The 22632-nt window shown below is 37.8% G+C and overlaps 1 protein-coding gene across 3 annotated transcripts in view; it reads right to left on the bottom strand.

Moving 5' to 3' along the window:
* Lpgat1 (lysophosphatidylglycerol acyltransferase 1) overlaps positions 1-22418 on the bottom strand; it is a 78016-nt gene extending 55598 nt beyond the window's left edge. The window contains exons 1-2 of one of the 3 annotated variants that reach the window (XM_027934858.2): positions 22227-22418; positions 20636-20900 (exon numbers count right to left, since the gene is read on the bottom strand). In XM_027934858.2, coding sequence (XP_027790659.1) covers positions 20636-20891 — 256 coding nt within the window. In that variant the 5' untranslated portion in view covers positions 20892-20900; positions 22227-22418. Of the gene's footprint in view, positions 1-20635; positions 20901-21310; positions 21458-21784; positions 21983-22226 lie in introns of those variants that run through there. The other 2 variants (XM_027934856.2, XM_034636190.2) reach the window with 2 other exon arrangements.
* Between the last annotated feature and the right edge of the window lie 214 nt (positions 22419-22632).

The raw sequence follows: 22632 nt of genomic DNA, 5'->3' as shown, positions 1-22632 counted from the left end.
TCAATCTTCAAGAAATTTAGAGGCTGGGCACAGTGGCACACACCTGTAATCCCAGTAGCTCGGGAGGCTGAGGCAGGAAGATTGCGAGTTCAAAGCCAGCCTCAGCAGAAAGTGAGGTGCTACACAATTCAGTGAGACCCTGTCTCTAAATAAAATGCAAAATAGGGTTGGGGATATGGCTTAGTGGTTGAGTGCCCCTGAGTTCAAATCCCAGTACCCTCCCCCCAAAAAAAGAAAAAAGAAATTTAGAGCTAGAAAGGAATTTAGAGAAATTTTCATCACAGATATTGTAAATCAAGGAACAGAACTCTATGGCTGCTCCTTGCCTGACTGAATAGTTGCAAAGAAAAACACACAGATGGTAAGTATAATTAATTTGCACCACCTCCTGCTCACTATCCCCCAAAGCATTTATTGATGTACTCATTCATTCAACTAGGTTAATTCTTTTCATATAGACACAGTGTTCCACCACTGTGGGAGATAGAGAAGTATACTGGAATTCTATCATGAAGTAATTATAAAAATCAACTATATGTGCTTAGCAAAAAGAAAAAGTAGACTGTGAAGGAAGGGAGAAGGTGGAAAGAAAGAAGAAAAAAGACAAAGAGAAGCATTTTGAATAGTACATGCAATTTTGTCTGCCTTTCCAGTCAACAGATGCATGCCCTAGAGTAGGCATGAGCCTGGAATTGTGAATCTGCTGCTCCCTGTCATTTTCAGTTCTCATGTGCCCATCATCATGCCAGCATCTCACTGAGCTTTATGATTTTAGTTTTTTAAAGGTACATTTCCTATCATATAAAACTTAAGCCAACTTTTAAATAAGGAAATATGATCCCTGCCCTCAAGGAATCTGCTCACTTACTGGAAATAAAAGACAAGGTGGAGAATATGAAAATATGGAGGACTAGGAAAAGAAGAAATCCTTGTGAGCTGAAACATGGGGAACCTGCCTGAGTGAAAACCTTCTGGAACAGAGAGTTAGTGAGAAGAGGAAATAAGGTTGTATGTGTAAATACAAGTCCAGGGGTATGGAATAACTTTTAGATGTCAGATAATGAAACAAAGGCCAGGAATATAAAATTCTTTTTCTGTTACCACATAGGTGACAACTGAGCAAAGTAGGCTTCCTACATGACATCAGAAAACTGAGACTGTTTAAATAGATAGCACATGTCCCATCCAAGGAGGGCAATTACTCTTCAGCTCCAGTCTCTCACTGATATTTGTTATTTGGGAATGTAGACCAAGACCACCATATACTCCCATCTTTAAGAAAACATTTATGTGTTATATAATGAAGTTTAGGTCAATGATGGACTAAATAGATGAGAGTGGCTAATTCATATACCCTAGGTGTATAATTTAGGTTTGTATAAATATACTTTGTGATGTTTACACAAAGACAAAATCACCTAAAGACATATTTCTCAGAAAATATCTCTTTAACATAATTATAATTGAAAATGTGAAAACTTTTGTGAAAGTTAAAGAAGAGCAAATTAACAATGGAAGAAGATTCCTGAGCAAGCAGGAAGGAATGGAATCCAAAACAAAGGGAATGTTCTTGATAGGAGAAACATTCTACTCTGTAACAGGAAAAATAAAGGGAAAGACTACTAAAAGATAAGTCTGAAGAAGTAGCTTGGGGAGCAAGCCTATTAGAGCACCAGAATTCCATAAGACACTATTGAGATAACAGAAAACCAGGTAATAAAGGGTAATAAAGGGACTGACAATAGAAGAAAAGGAATAAAGGAGGTAGAAATGAGGAAATGGTGGTTTGCTACAGGGGCTATTTATTTCTTAAGAATGTCTTTCACAAAGGTGGAAGGAGGTAGTGTTAGTGAGGAAGGAGGTAGTGTTAGTGAGGTGAAGCAAGAAAGATGGGATATTAGCCTTTGATAACAGACTATAGATGAATGAGGGTGTGAAGACATTAGGGGAGAATGAGAAGACAAAAGGGAATTAGTCTCCAGAGAGCACAGTACCAAAAAAAACCCAGGGCAAGAAGAGTAATGAGGAGTTAAAAACTGTCCCAGGAAAAAGAACTGTTCACAAAGATTTCACAAATATGTTAAGTAAAACTGAGCTAGACAACAAAGTTGGGGAAGCCCATTAACATTAAAGAGCAGAAAGCAGAATACAAGCATTCACACCAACCAGCCAAAACCCAAGAGATCTTAAGCAAAAGAAATTCACAGTTGGGGTTTAAAAAGCCTCTGGTTTGAGGCTTTACCACATCTCCAAAATTTGAAATTTAGGAATGAAAAGAAGAAAGTACTAAGGATATGATAAAACAAGAAAGTAATTAACTGTACTATATCTTAATAAAAGGGTTTTCATTCATATTCTCTCAATTTCTACAACAGCCCTAAAAGACATACAAAACCAAGTGTTAGTCTTATTTAAAGCTAAGGATCAAATAAGACACTGATGTAAGGTAATACTCTAAGTGAGCACAGAAATCTAACTAAAACCCAGATCTGTTGACCCCTGAAACCAAAGTGAAGATTGCCTCTATCTAATGGGATTAGTAATCATTCAACTAAAAGTGAAATGTGCTATGTTCTCATGGTATGATGGGCTTCAGAGTAGAGAACTTCAGAGACCAGCTCTGAACCTTGCTATTCTATCACCTACACAGAGCAAATTACTTAATTTCTACCAGTCTGCACTTGCTTATTATATAAGAGGGTTAATGATACCTACTTCTCAGTATTGTTTTCAGTATTAAATAAGAAGCCATGTATAAATAAAAGTTATGCTACCCTCCCAATATTGGTAAGTTTCTCTTCTCACTGGAGGCACTACTACTTATCTATCATCTACATAAAAAAGTTACTCTCTAGTCTGCAGGATGAAGGAAAATGGCTTTTCTTTTAAAAATAAGTATTACCAGAAGATAAATGGTTCCTAAAAGAATCGAAGAAATTAATTTAAAGAGTAAACTAAAAATTGAAGAATCTAAGGCAAGAAGAAAAAAAATCTTTTCAAACCTGGTATTAGTAAGATGAGGAATTAAGAAACAGAAGAGAACAGAAATTACATTAATTAGAAAACATGGTGAGTGTAAGCTTCTCACTGAACAAGGAGTCCAAACGTAGAGTCGATGGGTCTACAAAGGGATTTCAGAGAGTTATGACCTCTTAAAGCTGTTTGTAAAATTGTGAGCATATGCAAAGGTACTATGGGAAGCCAAAAAGTTCCCCCAGATGCCCATGTCAAATCCCTGGAACCTGTGAATGCTACCCTGTATGATTAAAAAAAAAAAAATGATTAAGTTAAGGATCTCAAGAGTAAGAGCTTATCTTGGATTATCCAGATAGACCTTAAATCCAAGTACACTTGTCCTTATAAGAAATATACCTAGAGGAGAAAATGGCAATGAGACCCTGGAAGCACAAAACTGAGTGATGCAGTCACAACCCAGGAACCTAGCCTAGAAGTTGGAAGAGGCAAGGGATCTCCCATAGAGCTTCTGGGGATTCACCTGCTGACATCTTGATTAGAACTTTTTGCCTCTGGAACTCTGAGAAAATAAATATCTATTGCTTTAAGCACTTCTGTAGTAATTTGTTATGACAGTCATAGTAAACTAATACAGGTACACATTTTTGGGGGGGGAGAGGATAGCATAACTTTTCATCAGATTCTGAAAGATGTTCTTGTGAACCCCAAAAGATAAAAGAACTACTACTGTGGAAAGTAAAGAAAAATTATCCATTAATAAGGAACTAAAATTAATTTATTATTATTAGTAGTAGTAGTACTAGGAATTGAACACAAGAGAACTCTACCATTGAGTTATACACCCAGTTCTTTTTATTTTGAGTCAGGTTCTCTCTTAAATTGCCAAGGCTAGCCTTGAAATTGAGATCCTCCTGCCTCAATCTTCCAAGTAGCTAGAATTACAGCTGTGCACCACTGTGCCTAGCTAGGAAACTAGAAATTTTTAAAACCTGCAGAAAAAGTAGTTCCTGGGATAAGGTCCCTCCCATAGCTAGTAAATGTTGAAGATCTCCTCTGACATAATTTAATATTCATTTCGTTATTTCTTGGGATTAAAACCTCATAATATATTAAAAGGCAGTAATTCCTAAACAACTCAATACCTTGCTAAAAATGTGGATTCCTAGGCTCTACTCCTGCTGTACTGAATCAGAATCTTCAGGGTAGTAGAATCCATGTATATATTTACACTTATATAATGCTCCCTAGAAAATTCAAATATGCAGATAAATCTGAGAATTACTACTATAAAGCAGGAGTTGGCAAACGTTTCCTAAAAGATGGTAATGATGGTCAGTAAAAAATTTAAGATACACCAACAAAACAGAACACTGAAGATATTATGTAGGTATTTACATAACATTTTCTAACATGTTTCTATAAGATTTTTATTGACAAAACTCAAAATACAAAAGACAATAACTGATCTTTGTAATATAGATCTACTAATGAGAAGAATGGAATTCCCTGTTGGGAGAGAGAACATTTTGCTTAATTGGAGTTTAAAGTTACTGTTTTTGTTTGTCAGATTGATTGCAAAAGTTCAGCTGCAAAAGTTCCTCCTTAGCTGGAGGAGACTTACAAAACAGGAAGTGAGATGGATTTAGCCCAAGGGTTGTAGTTTGCCAACCTTTACTGTAAGGTAAAAGAAGGAACAATCACTGCCCTTAAGCAATTGCCAAGAGACAAGAACTGCAAAGGTAAAGAACAAGAAGCAGAACTCTGAATGTTTTATATTGTAGAGAAGTGATTCCTAACCTTTTAAAGTACCAACATTTTTTTAAGGTCCAAAAAAAACGTGGCTGACCTTTATATAATAGTTCTTCTAGCACCAAGTGAAAATATCCATAACAAAAAGCTACTAAAGTCTATAATGACTTCAAAAGATGTGATAGTCAAAACAGAAACTATACACATATATATTAGGAAAATATTAGCACATATTTCAAGATACACTTCTTTTTCATCCACAGATGGTACCTGAGAGGCATATGGACTTCTGAGCCCTGATAACTCTGAGCACTCCAGGAAAGCCTAATGTTTGGGAACCACAATTATGGATGAGATCCAGAGTTTCAGAAAGGAGACAGCAGAAACTAGAGGGGAAGAGTGTCTTGGCGTTAGACAAGCAGGTAGAAACTTTCAAAGAAATGGTAGAACAGATTTTAGGAAGAGGAAGAATATCAATAAGAAAATGCAGAGGAGTTGTAGGAAGGCAGTCTTATTACTAAATAAAGAATTCTGTTTAGGATTAGATCATGGAGGCTGTGGACCTCTCTGCTGTCTTTGCCACTATAGACAACATTTAAGTTGTTTCACTCAGTGCTGGTAGGCATTCACTCATTCAATTCTCACCAAGAATAGTTTCCAAAATACATTAGCTGTGTACGTAAATGACCCTTGTTCCATCAGATACAACCCTGAGTGGATCAAGATCTAGACTTTTCCTTCTTAAAAATAAAAATTTTGAAAGAGACCTGCCTTGACCCTAAATTCTTCTTGCCACTATAATCCTCTATTCAGTGACAGCTAAGCTTCTGGAAAGTCATATTTGCTTATTTCCATTTTGTCCCTTCCCATTCATCACTCATCTGGATCTGGTTTCCAATTCTACCATCTCAATGAAGCTGTTCTTGCCAAAAACAATAAAAGAGAATTAGCTCTCGTCTTACAAAACAGAAACTTGCAGCAGCATTCAGCAGCTCTCCCTCCCCTCCCCCGAGCGTTCATCCCTCGAAATGCTGTTGACTTCTGGGGTACTGCACTATGGAGACAGGCATTACTCCTACTACTTATCCAGCTGCTCCTCCCAAGTCTGTGCCCTCTACCTCCCCAACCTCCGAATGCTGGGTTCCCTAGGGATTGCTTCTGGGTCTCTCATCACTCAGTACTTAACCATCTCCCTAGGTGATCCAACCCATCTTCACAACTTTAAATGCCGTTGAAAATTCCCCAATTTCTCTTTCTAGCTCAGTTTCCCTTCTAAGTTCCACAGTACACACGAATGTCTATTTCATAGCTCCACTTGGATGTTTCTCATTTACCATACTAAATTTTAAAACATCTTTCCTCTTGTTGCTCCTTCTCTAGGCTTCCCCATCCCACCTAGCAGCACCCACCAAAAGTCTCAGGGGCATGTCTGTCACCTGTACCTTTACTGCATCCTCAGCAAGTCCTGACAATTTTCCCTCCTATAAACTTTCCAATTAGTTTACTTTTTTCCATCTCCATGGCCATCACCCTTAACCAATCACCTATTACCTTCACCCACACAAGAATCTTTCAGAGCTGCAACCCACAGCCTCCAACGATACCTGATTCACTTCATTCTAATCCATTCTCAAAAACTAAGCAGAGTATACAATTTCAGATAAGAATTGGATTTCATCATTCCCTTACTTAAAATCCTTCCAGTTTTCTCCTAAGATAAACTTCAAAATCCTTTAAATGCACCATAAAGCCTCAGAAGATGTAGCCTCACCAGCTTCCCAAATGACCCCTGCTCCTCTCCCCTTACTCACTCCAAGCTGCTGCCAACCTGACATTCCCTTTGTCCTCAAAGACAATAAACTCTTTTCTACCCTTGCACATGTTATCCCTGCTCCTCCTGGTTTCACTCCTACTTATTTCTAGGGTCTCAGTCTCAATGTCACTTTCTCAAGGAACCCATTTTCCCTGATACCACAAGTCTCTACATTAAGTCTCCTGTTTCATTCTGACAGCCCCCCTCAACTTGTTTTCCAAAGCACCCTCCACAGTAGTGATTATATGGTTATTATATGACTCCTGCTGTCTGTCCCCCACACCAATAGGTAAACTCATTAAGAATAAGGGTTATACTGTTAGATGGGTGCACTGGCACATGCCTATAATCCTAGTGGCCTGGGAGGATTACAAGTTCAAAGCCAGCCTCAGCAACACAGCAAGGCCCTAAGTAACTTGGGGAGACCCTGTCTCTAAATACAATTAAAAAGTGCTGGTGATGTGACTCAATGGTTAAGTGCCCCTGGGTTCAATCCCCAGTACAAAAAAAGAGAGAGAGAGAGAGAGAGAGGGTGTTATGCTGTTTTGTTGCCACTGTACTCCTAAGCTGCCAACACAACGACTGGCACAAAGTAGGCCTCCAAGTAACTTATCTTAGAATAAATAACTGAATTAATTAGAAGATACTTAAACTTTAAGTACTTTAAACTATTTCAGAATTTATAAACATACAGTTTAATTAGTTAATATTTTAGACTACAGTTTACGTTACTTTATTGATTGATTTAAAAGAAGAACTCTATTAAACTATACTATTAGTATATTTAAGTATTCTCAAATATATTTTAAAACTATATTGACTTAGGCCTTTACCCAAAAGGTTAGCATAGTTGTTTTCCTACTAATAACAATAATAATAAAATTTATCATTTATAGAGGGCCAAACACCTTGCTATTCATTTTATAGTCAAGCTTTATAAGAAATAAATATCATAATCTATTTTTACAGAAGATGAAAATGAGGATCAGAGAAACTGAGCAACTAGGTCAAAGTAACACAACTAGCATTGGGGTGGCAAGATCCAAACTCATTCTAACTCAAAAGACAGTGTTTTTTTTTTTTCCCCAATATATTATGCTATTCCTAATATCATACTTATTTAGCAACATCTATTATTGGCAGTGTGTATTATTTGAATACAGAGAATACATCTATATTCAAGCATCTGGGGGCTTAAGACAACTTAAAGTGATTATTTAAGCCTCAAAAAGGTTACCCAGGGCTGGGTCTGTAGCTCAGTGGCAGAGCGCTTGCTTAGCATGTGTGAGGCACTGGGTTCGATCCTTAGCACCATATAAAAATGAAACAAATTGAACAAAGGTATGCTGTCCATCTATAACTACAAAAAAAAGTTGTCTAATTCAGTCTCTCATACACAAAAACTAATACTATCCTATTCATAAAATAGCCTACAACAATTACTCCAATTGACATCCTTGCTCCTTATCCAGGTATCTATCCCTTATTTTACAAAATAAATTTATTCTCTGTTAACTGTTCTCTGAAGGGAACTCTATTAAAAACTTAAAAATAGAACCATCACATTAGGTCAAAATCTGCATATTCATCTGTTTTTCAGAAAATGTTGTACGGATGCCTTTTGAACACAGAATTCATATGAAACACAGCTATTCCCAAAACCATCCAGCAAAATGAAAACTACGCCAAAATATCCTTTTGGTAGAAATTTATCTAAATCATGATACTCTTTATCCCAGTATTTGACAAATCAACAAGTTTGCTAACTAGCAGTAGGTAGTGAATACATTTTTGATTGATCAATTATACAAAATACTTCTATAATTGATGTCCTGTTTTGTTTTTGAGAACGAGAGAGAGTATTAACAATATTTCTAAACCAACTCCTAGTGAAACATATAACTAGTAAATATTTTCTCTATATGGACATAAAAAAGATCATTCAATCCAATTATGTATATTAATTCTGAAAAACACTGTTATCAGTAAACACTTTTAAATCCAAATGGTTTTTAATTAGGATTTCTGAGTAGTGAACTAGCCTCATTATTAAAGTTATAATACATAACAAAAAGATTATAGATTTTTAAAGAATTAAATATAACAATATAGTTAGCATTCAAAACTTACTACAAAGTTACAGTAATCAAGAGAGTGTGGTACTGGCATAAGAAAAAGAACTGCAGATCAATGAAACAATTAAGAGTTCAGAAATAAATGCACATCTAATTTTGACAAGGATGCCAAGATCATTCAATGGGGAAAAACAGTCTTTTCAACAAATGGTGCTAGGACAATTAGATATCTAATATAAAAGAATAAGGTTTGGACCCTTTCCTCATTCAATTAGAAAAATCAACTTGAAATGGACTGCAGAAATAAATGTAAAAGTTCAACTCTAACAGAATACATAGGTATAAGTGTTTATGACCTTGGATTACAATGGTTTATGACACTAAATGCATAAGCAAACAAGGAAAAAAATAGGGTCTAGTATCCAGAATTTATAAAGAACTCTTAAAACCTGTATCAGTTTTGCATTACTATAAAAAATACCTGAAATAGGCTAACTTTGTAAAGAAAAGAGGTTTGTTATATTGAGTTTTGGAGGCTGAAAGTCCAAACAACATGGTACTAGCAGGCTCAGGTAAGGGTCTTGTCACCTTAGCTGCATCACCTCATGGTATATTGCAATGGCGAGACCAAGTAATCATTTCACTAAATGGGAAATCAAGAGATTGTGTAGGACAAGCTCAAGTTTTTTATACAATCCTATTGAGAGAACAACCAGAGTCCCATAAGAAATATTCTAATCCCTTTTGAGGGCATGCCCCCAATTGACCCCAGGACCCACCTCTTAAAAAGATGTCCATAGTACCTTCTAATACTACCACCCTGGGACCAAGCTCCTAACATATGAACTTTTAAAGGGACAAACAACATCCAAATCATAGGCTAACTCAACAATAAAAAAGCCTAAAAGCCCAATTTAAAAATAGGCAAAGAATTTAAAAAGACATTTTTTTCAAAGAAGATATATAAATGGCCAAGAAATATATGAAAAGATCATTAATCATTAAGGAAATGTAAATCTAAACCACAATGAGATACTACCTCACGTTCTCTTGGATGGTTAGAATTTAAAAAACAAAAACAAAAGGCAGAAAATAACCGGTATTAGTGAAGATGTAGAGAAACTGGAACCCTTCTACACTGCTGCTGAGAATGTACAATAGTGCAGCTGTTATGGAAAATAGTTTGGCAGTTGCTCAAAAGTTAAACATAGCATTTACCATATGACCCAGCAATTTGACTCCTGGGTCCAAGAAAATTGAAAACATATGTCAATACAAAAACTTGTACATGAATGTTCATAGTGACATTATTTATAATAGCCAAAATGTAAAAACAACCCAAATATTTATCAACTGATGAATGCATGAACAAAATGTAGTCTACACATACAAGGGAATATTATTCAGCCATACAAAGGGATGAAATACTGACATGTTATAATGTGGATGAACACTGAAAACATTATATTACATGAAAGAAATCAGGAACAAAAGATCATATAGTGTATGATACATGAAGTATCCAGAATAAGCAAATTATAAAACTCAATATAGATAAGTGGTTGCCAGAGGCTGAAAGGAGGAAGAATGGAGAATGACAGCCAACAGGTTTGAAATTTCTTTTGAGGGTGATGATCTGGAATTAGATGGTGATGATGGATGCTTAATTGTGTTAATATACTAAAAAAACACTGAATTTTAAAAGTGAATTTTATCATATGTGAATTATATCCCAATTTAAAATATATGTAAACTGTGTTTAACATAAAGATATGCTGATCAGTTTAGTTTTTGGATGACTCAGCAACATCTTGATGTACTTAAATTACAATTTTTTTTTTTAACCTTAAAGTCTCAAATAGTAAAAACTTCTAATAAAAAGCAGGTGTGTTATATGCATGATTCATAGTTTCTTAATGCTTAATGAATTTTAAAAAGTTTGGGAAAATTTTTTGCTAGCAAAATTTGATCAGTGGGCCGGGGATACAGCTCAGTTGATAAGAGTCTTTGCCTCGGATACACAAGGCCCTGGGTTCAATCCCCAGCAAACCCCCCCACACACACACATACACACCATACACACAAACACAAATTAATCAGTGTAACCTCATAACTAAAAATAATATTCTAAAAGGATTAGCTATCTGGAGCTGAGGCTGTAGCTCAGTGGTAAAGTGCTTATCTCGCATGTGTGAGGCACTGGGTTCAATCTTCAGCACCATATAAAAATAAATAAAGACATTGTGTGTTCATGTACAACTAAATAAATATTAAAAAAGATTAGCTATCTATACTATAATTTAAAATGAGCAGAAATCAACCAGGCTTATTGTTTTTCATATTTTAAAATATTAAATAATAAAGGGAAATAACTAATTTTAATGATCTAGATTTTATGTGATTATATTCATAAGAAGAAATGAGACATTTTGCTAACTAAATAAGTATACAAACAGCAGGAAACATTTTACTAGGTTAGTGATATGGTACACAAAACTTGAAAAATCTGTGAACACAGCTCTTACTAATGGCACTTCATTTCTTGATTCCTACTGAATGACTCGGCTTCATGAATGAGTAGGTGAGATCGCTAACAAACATTGGGATTTTTTTGGTACTAGGGATTGAACTCAGGGGCACTGGACCACATCCCCATCCCTATTTTGTATTTTATTTAGAAACAGAATCTCACTGAGTTGCTTAGCACCTCGCTTTTGTTGAGACTGGCTTTGAACTCATAATCCTCCTGCCTCAGCCTCCCAAACTGCTGGGATTAAAGGCATGCGCCACTGCACCCAGCATACATAGTTTTTAATGACAGACTTCACCAGTTTTAAGCACTATGAAGCCATATAAATACAAACAAAACTATCACATACCTAACAGAAACAATAGTAATTGTAATTTAATTTTTTTTAAATGAACATCCCCAAGTCTCTGGGATCTGAATGGGTAATGTCAATGACCAAAGTAGGCTCAAGTTAAGAGAAGGAAGAAGTGGCTTGCTGGGTGAACTAGAGCATAGGCCCCATCTAAAGAAGGCAGCCATCTCATGCTTGATGCCAGCAGGAGTGAGCCCTTGCATGGCCTGATTTTAATTTCTCAACAGCAGCTAGAAATGCAGATTTTTTTTTTCATGTTTTGTGAAATATTCCTAATTTTAAAATGCTGGCAACTAACTTTGTAAAAAACATAAGGCCATATGAACACATCAGCTGCTGAATATGGCCACTGATTTACAAACTCCAAAAGAAACTCTTAAAACAAAAGCTAGAGCCTGGGGTTGTGGCTCAGCGGTAGAGTGCTTGTCTACCATGTGCAAAAAACCCCGGGTTCAATCCTCAGCACCACATAAAAATAAGTAAATAATAAATAAAATGAGAAAATTGTTAACTTTTTCAATGTTCTTAGCATAATAGAAGTATAACATCTTTGGCAGGAGAAGGTCTTTCTTAGAAGATACACGTGCATATTAAAGGATTTAAGTATAATGGTGTCTGAAACTTACCTTCATATGGTTCATCAAATATTAGAAACATTTTAAATACATGACATTTACATACTGTAAATAATCAGTCAAGATCATACATATTATATGTTTCTATATATACTTAAGATACACATATACATAGGAAATGTCAAAATAATAATTGTTAAATATAGGAGATATATACCGGTATTAATTACTATGTTCTTCAAACTTTCCTATATGTATGAAAATTGATATAATAAAATATAAGAAACAAAAAAAAAGTAAATAAAATAAAGGTCCAACTACAACTAAAAAAACAATAAACATTTTTTTAAAAAAGCTAAATACTTAGCAAACCCCAATCTTAGATTAGGAGTAGTAAACACAGGAAACTAGTTTATACTAATTTTTATCAGAGCTTGGGGGGCACTGGTGATCCTTAAACATTTTAAGATTTTCCACAGATCAGACCCTAAAGTATAAGTATTATTATTCATGTCACATTTCATTATTTATTCATGTCATATTTCATTCATACTCCTTACTGAAGTATCAAAGGTAATTCATTTCCTCCATTCATTTTGATGAGAATTTTCTACTAAAGTCAAACAGAAACACAGTGAATGTTTTAACTATGTACAATTGGAAAATAGTCCAAGAATAAAAACAGTCTGGGAACTGTGTGGGGGACGGGGACACACACATACACACACACACACACACAAATACACATACACACACACATTTTAGAAACTACTACTTGCTTTGGGGCAGACCTCAAATATAATTAACTGATCCAGAATTGGCCACAAAAGACCAGACTCAGTCTGACTTGGGGAGGATCACTTGTGGCAACACAGAGAAATAATCAGGCTCCATATGTGAAAAAAAACATCAGAGGCAGAAATTTAGAAACCTACCCTGGCCCCATCCAGATCGCCCACCAATAATAACACAGGTGTTACGGCTTGAATATGAGGTATCCCACAAAAAGCTCATGTGTACCGGGTGCGGTAGGGCACACCTGTAATCCCAGTGGCTCCGAAAACTTAGGAGAATTTCTAGCCTCAGCAAAGGCGAGGTGCTAAGCAACTCAGTGAGACCCTGTCTATAAATAAAATACAAAAAAAAAAAAAAAAAATAGGGATGGGGATGTGGTTCAGTTGTCCAGTGCCCTCGAGTTCAATCCCCAGTAGAGGGCGTGGGTTGGGGGGAGGGAGGCACTCATGTGTGAGACATTGCAAGAATGTTCAGAGGTGGTGGGGGGGGAAGATTGGATCAAGAGTTGTAACCTAACCAGTGGATTAATCCACTTGAATGCATTAACTGGGTGTAACCGTAGGCAGGTAGGGTGGGGTGGCAGGAAGTAGGTCACTGAAGGGCACGCCTTGGGGTTTATATTTTGTCTCAGGCATACTTATCTCTATCCCTACCCCTCTCCACCTTCCTCCCCCTCCCTCCGCCCCTCCCCTCTACTCTTCTTTCTTGCTCCCTCTGCTTCCTGGCTGTCATGAACTGAGCAGATTTCCTCCTCCATGCCCTTCTACCATGGTGTTCTGCCTCATCTGGGGCCCAGAGCTATGGAGTCAGCCAACCATGTACTGAGACCTCTGAAACCATAAGCCAAAAAAAAAAAAAAAAAAATTTCCTCCTCTTAAGTTGTTCTTATTAGATCTTTTGGTCAGAGTGGTACAAAGCTGTGTAGCACAAAGGGAAATATAATTCATATATTCAAATATAATACCTTATAAGGAATAAAAAATAATTGGCATGGCACTGAGATGCTATAAGAAAAATGGTAGAAATGAGCAGCAAAATGTACCATTTATCAAAGAACAGTCACCAGAATTATATTACAAAGGAGAAGGTAAAAATTATAAATTAATATTCCTGTCTAAATTTAAGAAAATCAGTGAAGCCACCACCAGTGAAGCAAGACCACAGAACACAAATACAAAAACTCAAGACAGAAATGTCTAGGTAACAGGAATAGAGGAAGAATGAGTTAGCAGAAGTCAATCAACAGTTATAGAAAATAAAACAAAACAATCACACAAATAAGAAAAACTGAAAGGAGAACAAAGAAGAGATATTACAGAAAACACAATAGGAGACAAATAAACAAAAAATATTTATAAGGATTAAGGGAAAAATACTTGTTATAAAAGACATACAAAGGGAGATTCAACACACACATAATTAGGATCCACAAATTAAAACAAAATATAATAAACATTTAAAGATTAAAAAAAAAAACTGTCCTGAAATAAAAATAGAATCTGTATACTAAAAGAACATACCTGTACCACAAAAAAAATGATCTATACACAGTCAATAACAACATATTCTAGAAAAGTTACTAGCTCTCAGATAAAGAAAGAATCCTTTGTACAGATAGGCAAAAAAAAAGGTCAATTCACTAATAATGGGGTGGGAATAAACCTGGCTCTTCACACCTCCACAGTAACATTTAATACAAGAAGGCATTTGAATAATACCATATGATACTACAGGAAAGAAAGGGTGGGCCAAGGATTTTATTACCTGATAAGCTGCCTTTCAAGAGTAAAGCAACAAAACAGTTCTGAAAATGTTATAAGAAAACTCATTTTGTTCCCATGAGCCATTATTGAGAAACTACAGGTTGAGCATCCCTTATCTGAAATGAGTGGGATCAGAAGAGTTTGGATTTCAATTTTTTTTTAGGTTTTGGGATATGCACATATACATGAGCTTTCTTGAGAATGAGACTGAGATGTAAATGCAAAAGCTACTTAAGTCTTATGTATACCTTATATTCATGTAGTCTGAAGGTAATTTCATAAGCCATTCTTAGTAGACCTACATTTTGACCTCACATGAGGTCAGGTGTGGAATTTTCCACTTGTGGCATCATATTCATATTCAAAAAGTTTAGGATTTTGAAGCATTTCAGATTTTGGATTTTCATATTAAAGAAGCTCAATCTGTACAAAGATAAACTTCAGCTAACAAAAAGACAACTGGGAAAAATTTCACAAAAATACTTAAGTATTAAACATATTTAACAGAAGAATTAAGACAAAAACAGATGGAGATAAGTGTAACAAAATAAAACATAAAAATAGGCCATACAGTTATATAAATGCAAGTAACATAAACTGGGAGCAGGGAGAGAGCAAGGGAAAGTATAATAAGCTTTCTGATGACCTTAATGTAATAGCCAGGAGCCGAAGGTACCCTCAAAGCTCACAAATGAAGAGGCAGCAGTAAAAACAAACATAATAGTATATACTACCGTGAATATACTATTGACTAAAATTGGGCAACAGAGAAGAGAAAGGAGAAAAAAAGAAGAATTTAAAAGAATTTTGCCTTTGTTCATAGAAGAGTTACTATCAAATTTTTGATCTTTCACTGTGTGGGCTATTGTTCTTTGCTTTTTTTTTTTTCTTCAGGTATTTAGCCAGCTTTGTATTTTTGTGATATATATACATCACATTCATATACATATATATATACATATGTGTGTGTGTGTGTGTGTGTATATATATATATATATATATATATATATATATGTATGTGTGTATATATATATTAAGAAAACACTCTAGGGACATTATCTAAAGATCAATATTGGCTTTTTAAATACAAAAATAAACTTGTGGCAACAACAATTTCAGTTCATGCTTAAGGAGAAATACCTGTGAAACCTCTGTTTCAATTATCAATAACAAAAGGAGCAGGATAATAATAGTACCAAACTGATAAAATTGTTGTGAGTATTAAATGACTAATAGCAAAATGACAAAGTAAGATTATTCATTAGTGTGAAACTCTTAGAACACTACTTGACTTACATTTTAATAAATGTTAGCTAACATTATTGCCTCAAAGATGTAAGTCTCAAACTGATACATTATTCAAGTAATTTAAATCCATTATAATTACTGATTAGATAAAGATACCCACAGAGAAACAGCTCCCTAATGGGTAAAAAAAAACAGGAATCTGAAGCCTCTCCTCCCCTAAATTCCCTATTCCCTCTCTACTACCACTAATGCTAGATCAGAAGCACCTCCTCTTTTATACCATGCTACATCTCTATTAGAGCATCATTCAATATATTTTCACTGTCTCCCCACCAAGCTGCTGTGAGTTCCTAAAAGTGAGCAATTGTGTTAGTGTCTCAGCACTTCCAACGCACCCATTCCTACACATAACAAATGTGCTAAATTAACAAATATGTATTTTATACAATCTAGTTCACGTGATCTGGTTCAGGATTTATATTTTATGGATTGCAACCACCTTGACATCAGACCTTTCAGGAAGGTAGGCAGCTAAGGAATTTTAGTTGGGATCAGGAATAAAAGAAATGATTGTTCAAGAGACACTTAAGCTGTGGATGTAGTTCAGAGGTAGTACTTGCCTAGAATGCATGAAGCCCTGGGTTTGATCCCCACCACACCAGGAATAACAAAAACAAAAACAAACAAACAAAACAAAACAAAAAAAAAGAGACGTTTATTGAGCACTCTGTGAGGAGCAGGCAACAAATTAAGCTCTAGGGTTATAAAAAAGATCAAGCTGTCACCCCCCACTAATGAGTAGAAATGTTAAAGGTAGATTAATTCTGCTGACTCTTAAGTTGCGGTGTTCTTTCCATTACAACAGTCTCTTTCAAATGTTGACTAAACACACTGTAACAAGACACAATCTGAGGCAACACTCAGCACAGATATACACATTTCTTATCTTTTCTATTTAACTATATTTAATTTCACTTTCCAAAAATGTTCATTTTGACGTTCTATATTGGTTTTATGACTCAAAGGCTAAAAAATACTGCTCTAGAAGATACATTTTTAAAACATTCTCTAGAAATTCAAGGTCAGATATAATTCCTGAAAATTAATTTTGCTTACATAACAAATCTGTATCCCAATAAAAAATGTAGAACACTACCAAATCAAATAACACACAAAGATGAACATATAGCCATAGCAGCTGTGAGGAACCTAAACCTCATCTGCATCAGCTTTCCCTAAAGCCACCCCAAGTAAATACCCAATCTAAGGGAAATAACATTTGCTAAGCAAAAACAGCTTAGCAGAAAGTTTCCTGGTACCCCAAGTCCCTGCCAATCAGACTGGCCCATAAGACTCTCGATCCTATATGGAAATTCTGGAGCTCCCACTTACAATGAATATTTTTTAAATAACTTTTATTTTATTTATTTATTTATTTTTATGTGGTGCTGAGGACTGAACCCAGGGCCATGCATGTGCGACGCAAGCATTCTACCACTGAGCCATAACCCCAGCCCCATGAAGATTTTTTAACTATTTCATGTACAGAGACTTTAATGTACTTGGACAACAATAATTTTATTAAAATAAGTGAAAGTCAAAATAAACTGCTATAAATAAACACATTTTGCTTTTCACAAAATCTCTCTCTGAAATTTGCCAACCTTCACTTAAATTGGAAAAATGGGTACACAGATTTACCCCAGATCCAAACAAAGCATGTAGAAATGAATCACTAGTTAAACTGGTATGTCTTTTGGATAAAATATTTAAGACTTAATACTTTATCCTTAAAATACTAGGATAAAGGCAGTATAAAACTTTTCCTCAACATGAGATACCTGTATAGCACTTCCCACTAAAAGAAATGTTAACTATCACCTCCACCTTGTAATAATAGCAAGCTAGGGAGGAACAAACTCATTGTCTTCAGAGTTCTTTCAATAAATGTGTTCCTCTGACAATGTCAGAAATAAGCAGAAAGACCAGAAAATCCGTTTTTCCACCTTCTATGCCCACAAGTAATTCTCCAGCTCTGAGAATGTAAACTAAATACAAGAAAATTCATTAAAGTCCTTGGGCTTCACCATTCATCATCCAAGAAGCATGTCAGCATTCAAAGGACTCATTTTTGTGACATCTGCTGTACATTAAGAGGCAACATCACAGAACTTTAGTACATTTTTGTAGCTGGGAGCAGTGGCACACGCCTGTAATCCCAGCAGCTCAGCAGGCTGAGGCAGGAGGATCACAAGTTCAAAGTCAGCTCAGCAATTTATCAAGCCCTAAGCAACTCAGCAAGACCATCTCAAAATAAAAAATGAAAAAGGGCTGGAGATGTGGCTTAGTGGTTCAATCCCTGGTACAAAAAAAAAAAAAAAAAAAAACTTTGTGTTACCCCAAACAGAAGTTTGTTTATTTATTTATTTGCTGTGCTGGTGATTGAACCCAGAGCCTCACATATGCTAGATGAGTCTAGCACTGAGCTACATCCCTAGCCCAGTAATCTGTGCAGAACCAGAGAACCTGACTGTGTTCTATTATGATCAGACTCTCTGAAACCAAATATTTTACATATGGGGAAAACATTTAAAATATACACACTAAAATATTCTATATTTAAATGAGAAACTGACCAAATTGTCAAAATGAGGTAGCCTAGAAAAGAGCAGATCCATCAAAGACATTGATGCAGATCGTGTCAAGACCACTTTCTAAGCAGGTAGCAAAATAAACCACACAGTAGTTCTATAATCAGTAAGGGAGTGATACCCCCAAGAAAATAAAAATACACTGCAGCTGTGCTATAGCCAAAGGATAACTAACTTCAAATAGTAACTCTACATTTCTTATAATCTCAAAATCAATGACAAATTAATTTTTTTCACCTTTTTCACTTATAAATACATCACACACAAGCCCAAACATTTCAATAATTTTGTTGCATTTAAAGTAGAAACAACTTCTGGAATCTGTCTGTAAAAAGCTAATGAGCTCATTTAAAATGAGATACTTAAGTACAAAGAATAAAATAACTAGTATTAAAATATATTTTGGGGGGCTGAGGTTGTGGCTCAGAGGTAGAGCGCTCACCTGGCATATGTGGGGCACGGGTTCAATCCTCAGCACCACATAAAAATAAAATAAAGGGAGCATGGGAGGAATAGATGAACTCTAGATAGGGCAGAGGGGTGGGAGGAGAAGGGAGGGGGCACAGGGTAATTAATGATGGCTGAATGTGATGATCATTATTATCCAAAGTACATGTATGAAGACATGAATTGGTGTGAATATACTATGTATACAACCAGAGATATGAAAAATTGTGTTCTATATATGTAATAAGAATTATAACGCATTCTGCTGTTCTATATAAATAAAAATAAATAAATAAAGGTGTTGTGTCCACCTACAACTAAAAAATAAATATTTAAGAAATATATATTTGGAAAAGCTCAAACTATATCAAGTAAAGTCATTCAAAGACAGCAATGAAATTCAGATAAAAATTCAGCATAACAGATTTGAACTTCATTTTTTTCTCTACCACTGCTACTGCTTCTGTTCTAAAAGTGAACCTGAAGCTCACATACTGTATATAAAAAGCAGGAATCTCAACAAGACACAGGACAAGGAAGCAATGAACACCTATCCCTGGGGTTTCAGTACTTGCAGAGTAATAAATGGCATTGCTGGAAGGAGAAAAGGCTTCATCTGGGGCAACTGAGAACATTCTGACAACAGCAAGAGTCTGCCAGGCTCCATAAAAGCTCTGTACTGTCAGTCCTTCTCTCCTGTGTATGGACAAAATCTGCAGATGCAGCCTCGGCAGGAAAAGGAGGAGACCAAATTTAAAAATGGAGAACTGCTATGCTGCTTAACCTTGAGAGTAGGTACCCACCTCACTGTTCTAAGCTCTGAACTGCAGACTACTGACACGAGCATCTGTGGCATGATTGTTAAGGAAACTGCCAGCCAGTTAAACATTTCTGTGATAAAAAGCCTTCACATCTGACAAGCACTAGAAACCTCAATGTGTTCTTCATTATCTTAATTCTTGGAGGAAAAAAAAAATCAAGTAAGTATAATAATGGACATCGCATTTTCACAGAAGCATTAAGTTCTCAAAGTACATATGGTTTATAAAAAGAAAATAAACACTACTTCTCATTTAATTCTATAACAGTCCACTTCAGAATAGTGTTATTACTGCTCCCCAAAAGCAATTTAAAAGCAGAAATAGAAATCTACTTAAAAGCACTCAAGAGAGAAACAAGCTTAACACAGACAACTTAATTTTTAAAACTTAACACTGAGATAATACAAGATTATAGAGAAAAAAAAAACACAAAAAGCCATTTTTGTTTGGCTTATAATGTTATTAACATAGTTCAATATCACATTAAATGAAAAAACTTATTAAACTGCCTTTGCACAAATCTGGTTCGTCATTCTTCTCAATTCCCAATGTTTATGGGCTAAACATCTTTATAAGCCCTCAAGTCCTACATAATGCACTCTTGTTTCTCTACAAGAGCTCTCCCAGTTTTAACAAATGAATGTCAATCACATTAAAAATTTAATTTAAGGAATTTAAGAGAAATCAAACAGGATTGTTTTTCGTTTATTTTTCAATAGTGTAAGCATAAAAGCATCTTCAACCCCAAGCATAGCAAATATTCTGTCATGTCTACTGACTTAAGCATAACATTACAGATTTTTTTTCAGATGCATTAAACAAAAGTGCTCACATTCTTACCTGTATATCCAGCGAACCATCCCCAGGAAGCCACCATTCCTAAAAGCCATTTATACATGGTTCCTTCAATATACCAGAACCGCTTACTGTCCAGCACTCGAAGGGGCTGCAGAACAATTACATAGCAGACATAGGATGGAATAGCAACCAGGTTGTTGAAGATCATGAAGGCAAATCTCATCAGGGCTTTCACCAAGATCCAGCCCCTTCGTGGAGCTTCTTCCAAAGTCGCAGCCATTCTCACACTGGAGTCCATTCTGTCTTCCTGGAGTGAAAGGAAAATTCATTTAAAAAGGAAAATGGACTAAACACATCTAAATAGTCACCAGCAAAGAATCGCCTCCAGCACAAAAATAAAAGAAAAAGCTAGGGTCTAAGCTTTCCGGGTGTAGTACCTCAGCTATCTCACGGGCAAATTCCAGAGGGGGACAGAGAGCGAGGGAGAAGGAACCGCACAAGGTCAAGGGAGCGGTTCACCGGGGCACCTGGGGCATGTCATAATATATTTAGCAAATGATAATACAATTCCCACTCCTAATTGGAGGCGGTCCCCGCACCGCGTCTCACTGCGGTCGTCTTTCTAGACTTTAAAGAAGAAAAACAGACCCGCTAGCTTCAGACACCCTCAATGTCTCCCAACTGAGGGTACACGAGTGAAAGGACTGAAACAGGCACCTCTCGGTCAGATTTCCCAGACAGCGAGAAGCTCGGCGTCCTCTCCACCACCATTCCTGTACATTGATTCATCCCTTTAAAAGGTCCCTCGCATCAGCCAAGAGTTACGCTCAAAATTCTCATTTGCAGCAATAGGGTTTTTTTTTTTCCCCTTTTTTTTTTTTTTTTTTTTTTTAAGAAAAAAAGGAGAGGGGCCTAGAAAAGAGAAGATAAAAGGTGAAAGGAGAAAGAGGGGCTTAATAAAGCAAAAACGAGAAAGCAGTAGGGGGAGGGGAGCAAAAGCCAGAGGGAGGTAAAGGCAGGGGGCCAGGGATGAAGAGAATGAGATCTGCGACCGGAGGACCGGGAAGCGAGGGATGATGAAAGAAACGGGGACGAGGAGGCGACCACCGCGCGCTGGCCGGGGCACCGGCAGCGGTTTCCGCGGAGGAGGAAGGGGTCGGGCGGCGGGCGCGGGCCGCGCTCCGGGCTCACCTCGGCGGGAGCGAGCGGCAGGCAGCGAGAGGCGAGCGGCGGCGGAGCGCTAGGGCGAGCGGGGTCGGGGGCCCGCGGCCCGGAGCGCGGGACGGGGCGGCGGCGGGTGTCCCCTGCCGAGAGGTCGCGGTCATGGACGCGGCGGAGGCGGCCCGAGGCGCTGCGCGAGCGGGCGCGCGAGCGCCCTACTCCCCTCGCGACTGCCTGCGGACAGAGGGACGGCGGGGACTCAAGAGGCCGGACCTGTCACCGGGGCGGGTCCCGGGGAGGCGGGCGGATACCCCGCGCCCCCGCCTCCTCTCCCGGGCCTACCGCGCCCTAGTCCCTCAGGCCGCCGCCGCCTCCTCCCCGGGCCACGCGACGACACCCCTTCCCCGCCCCCAGCGCCTTCCCGGGCCCGGCTTCACCGCGCCGGGCCTGCACCCGCCGAGCCGGAGGTTACCTCGGACTACCCGGAGTCGGGCCCCGGCTGCGGGAGCAAGAGGAGCCGGAAGAATGCATGGCCGGCGGCGGGGCCGGCGGAAGGAGGCGGCGGCGCGGCCCGGTCCGGCTCCGGCAGAAGCGCGGCTCGCGCCGAGTCCCTGGCGGCTCCGAGACTTGGTCCCCGGGGCCCAGCTGCGTTCGCCGGGGCTGGCGGGGAGGGGCGGCGGGAGGAAGCGGCGGGAGTCGGGACTGCGGCGGAGCCGCCCCCAGAGCGCCCTCTAATGAAGGCGCGGCGGCCGCCGCCCGCGACCCGACCCTGCTCGTCGGCGGGTCTGGGCCCGGGGCTGCCAGGCCGTTAGGCCAGGACCTCGCCGAGCCAGAACCCAAGCTGAGGGCGGTTCTGAGAGGTCTAGGAATGAACACCA

The sequence above is a fragment of the Marmota flaviventris genome, chromosome 12, assembly GCF_047511675.1.
Source record: "Marmota flaviventris isolate mMarFla1 chromosome 12, mMarFla1.hap1, whole genome shotgun sequence".
Taxonomy (NCBI): domain Eukaryota; kingdom Metazoa; phylum Chordata; class Mammalia; order Rodentia; family Sciuridae; genus Marmota; species Marmota flaviventris.
This window is presented reverse-complemented; position numbering and strand designations above follow the sequence as displayed.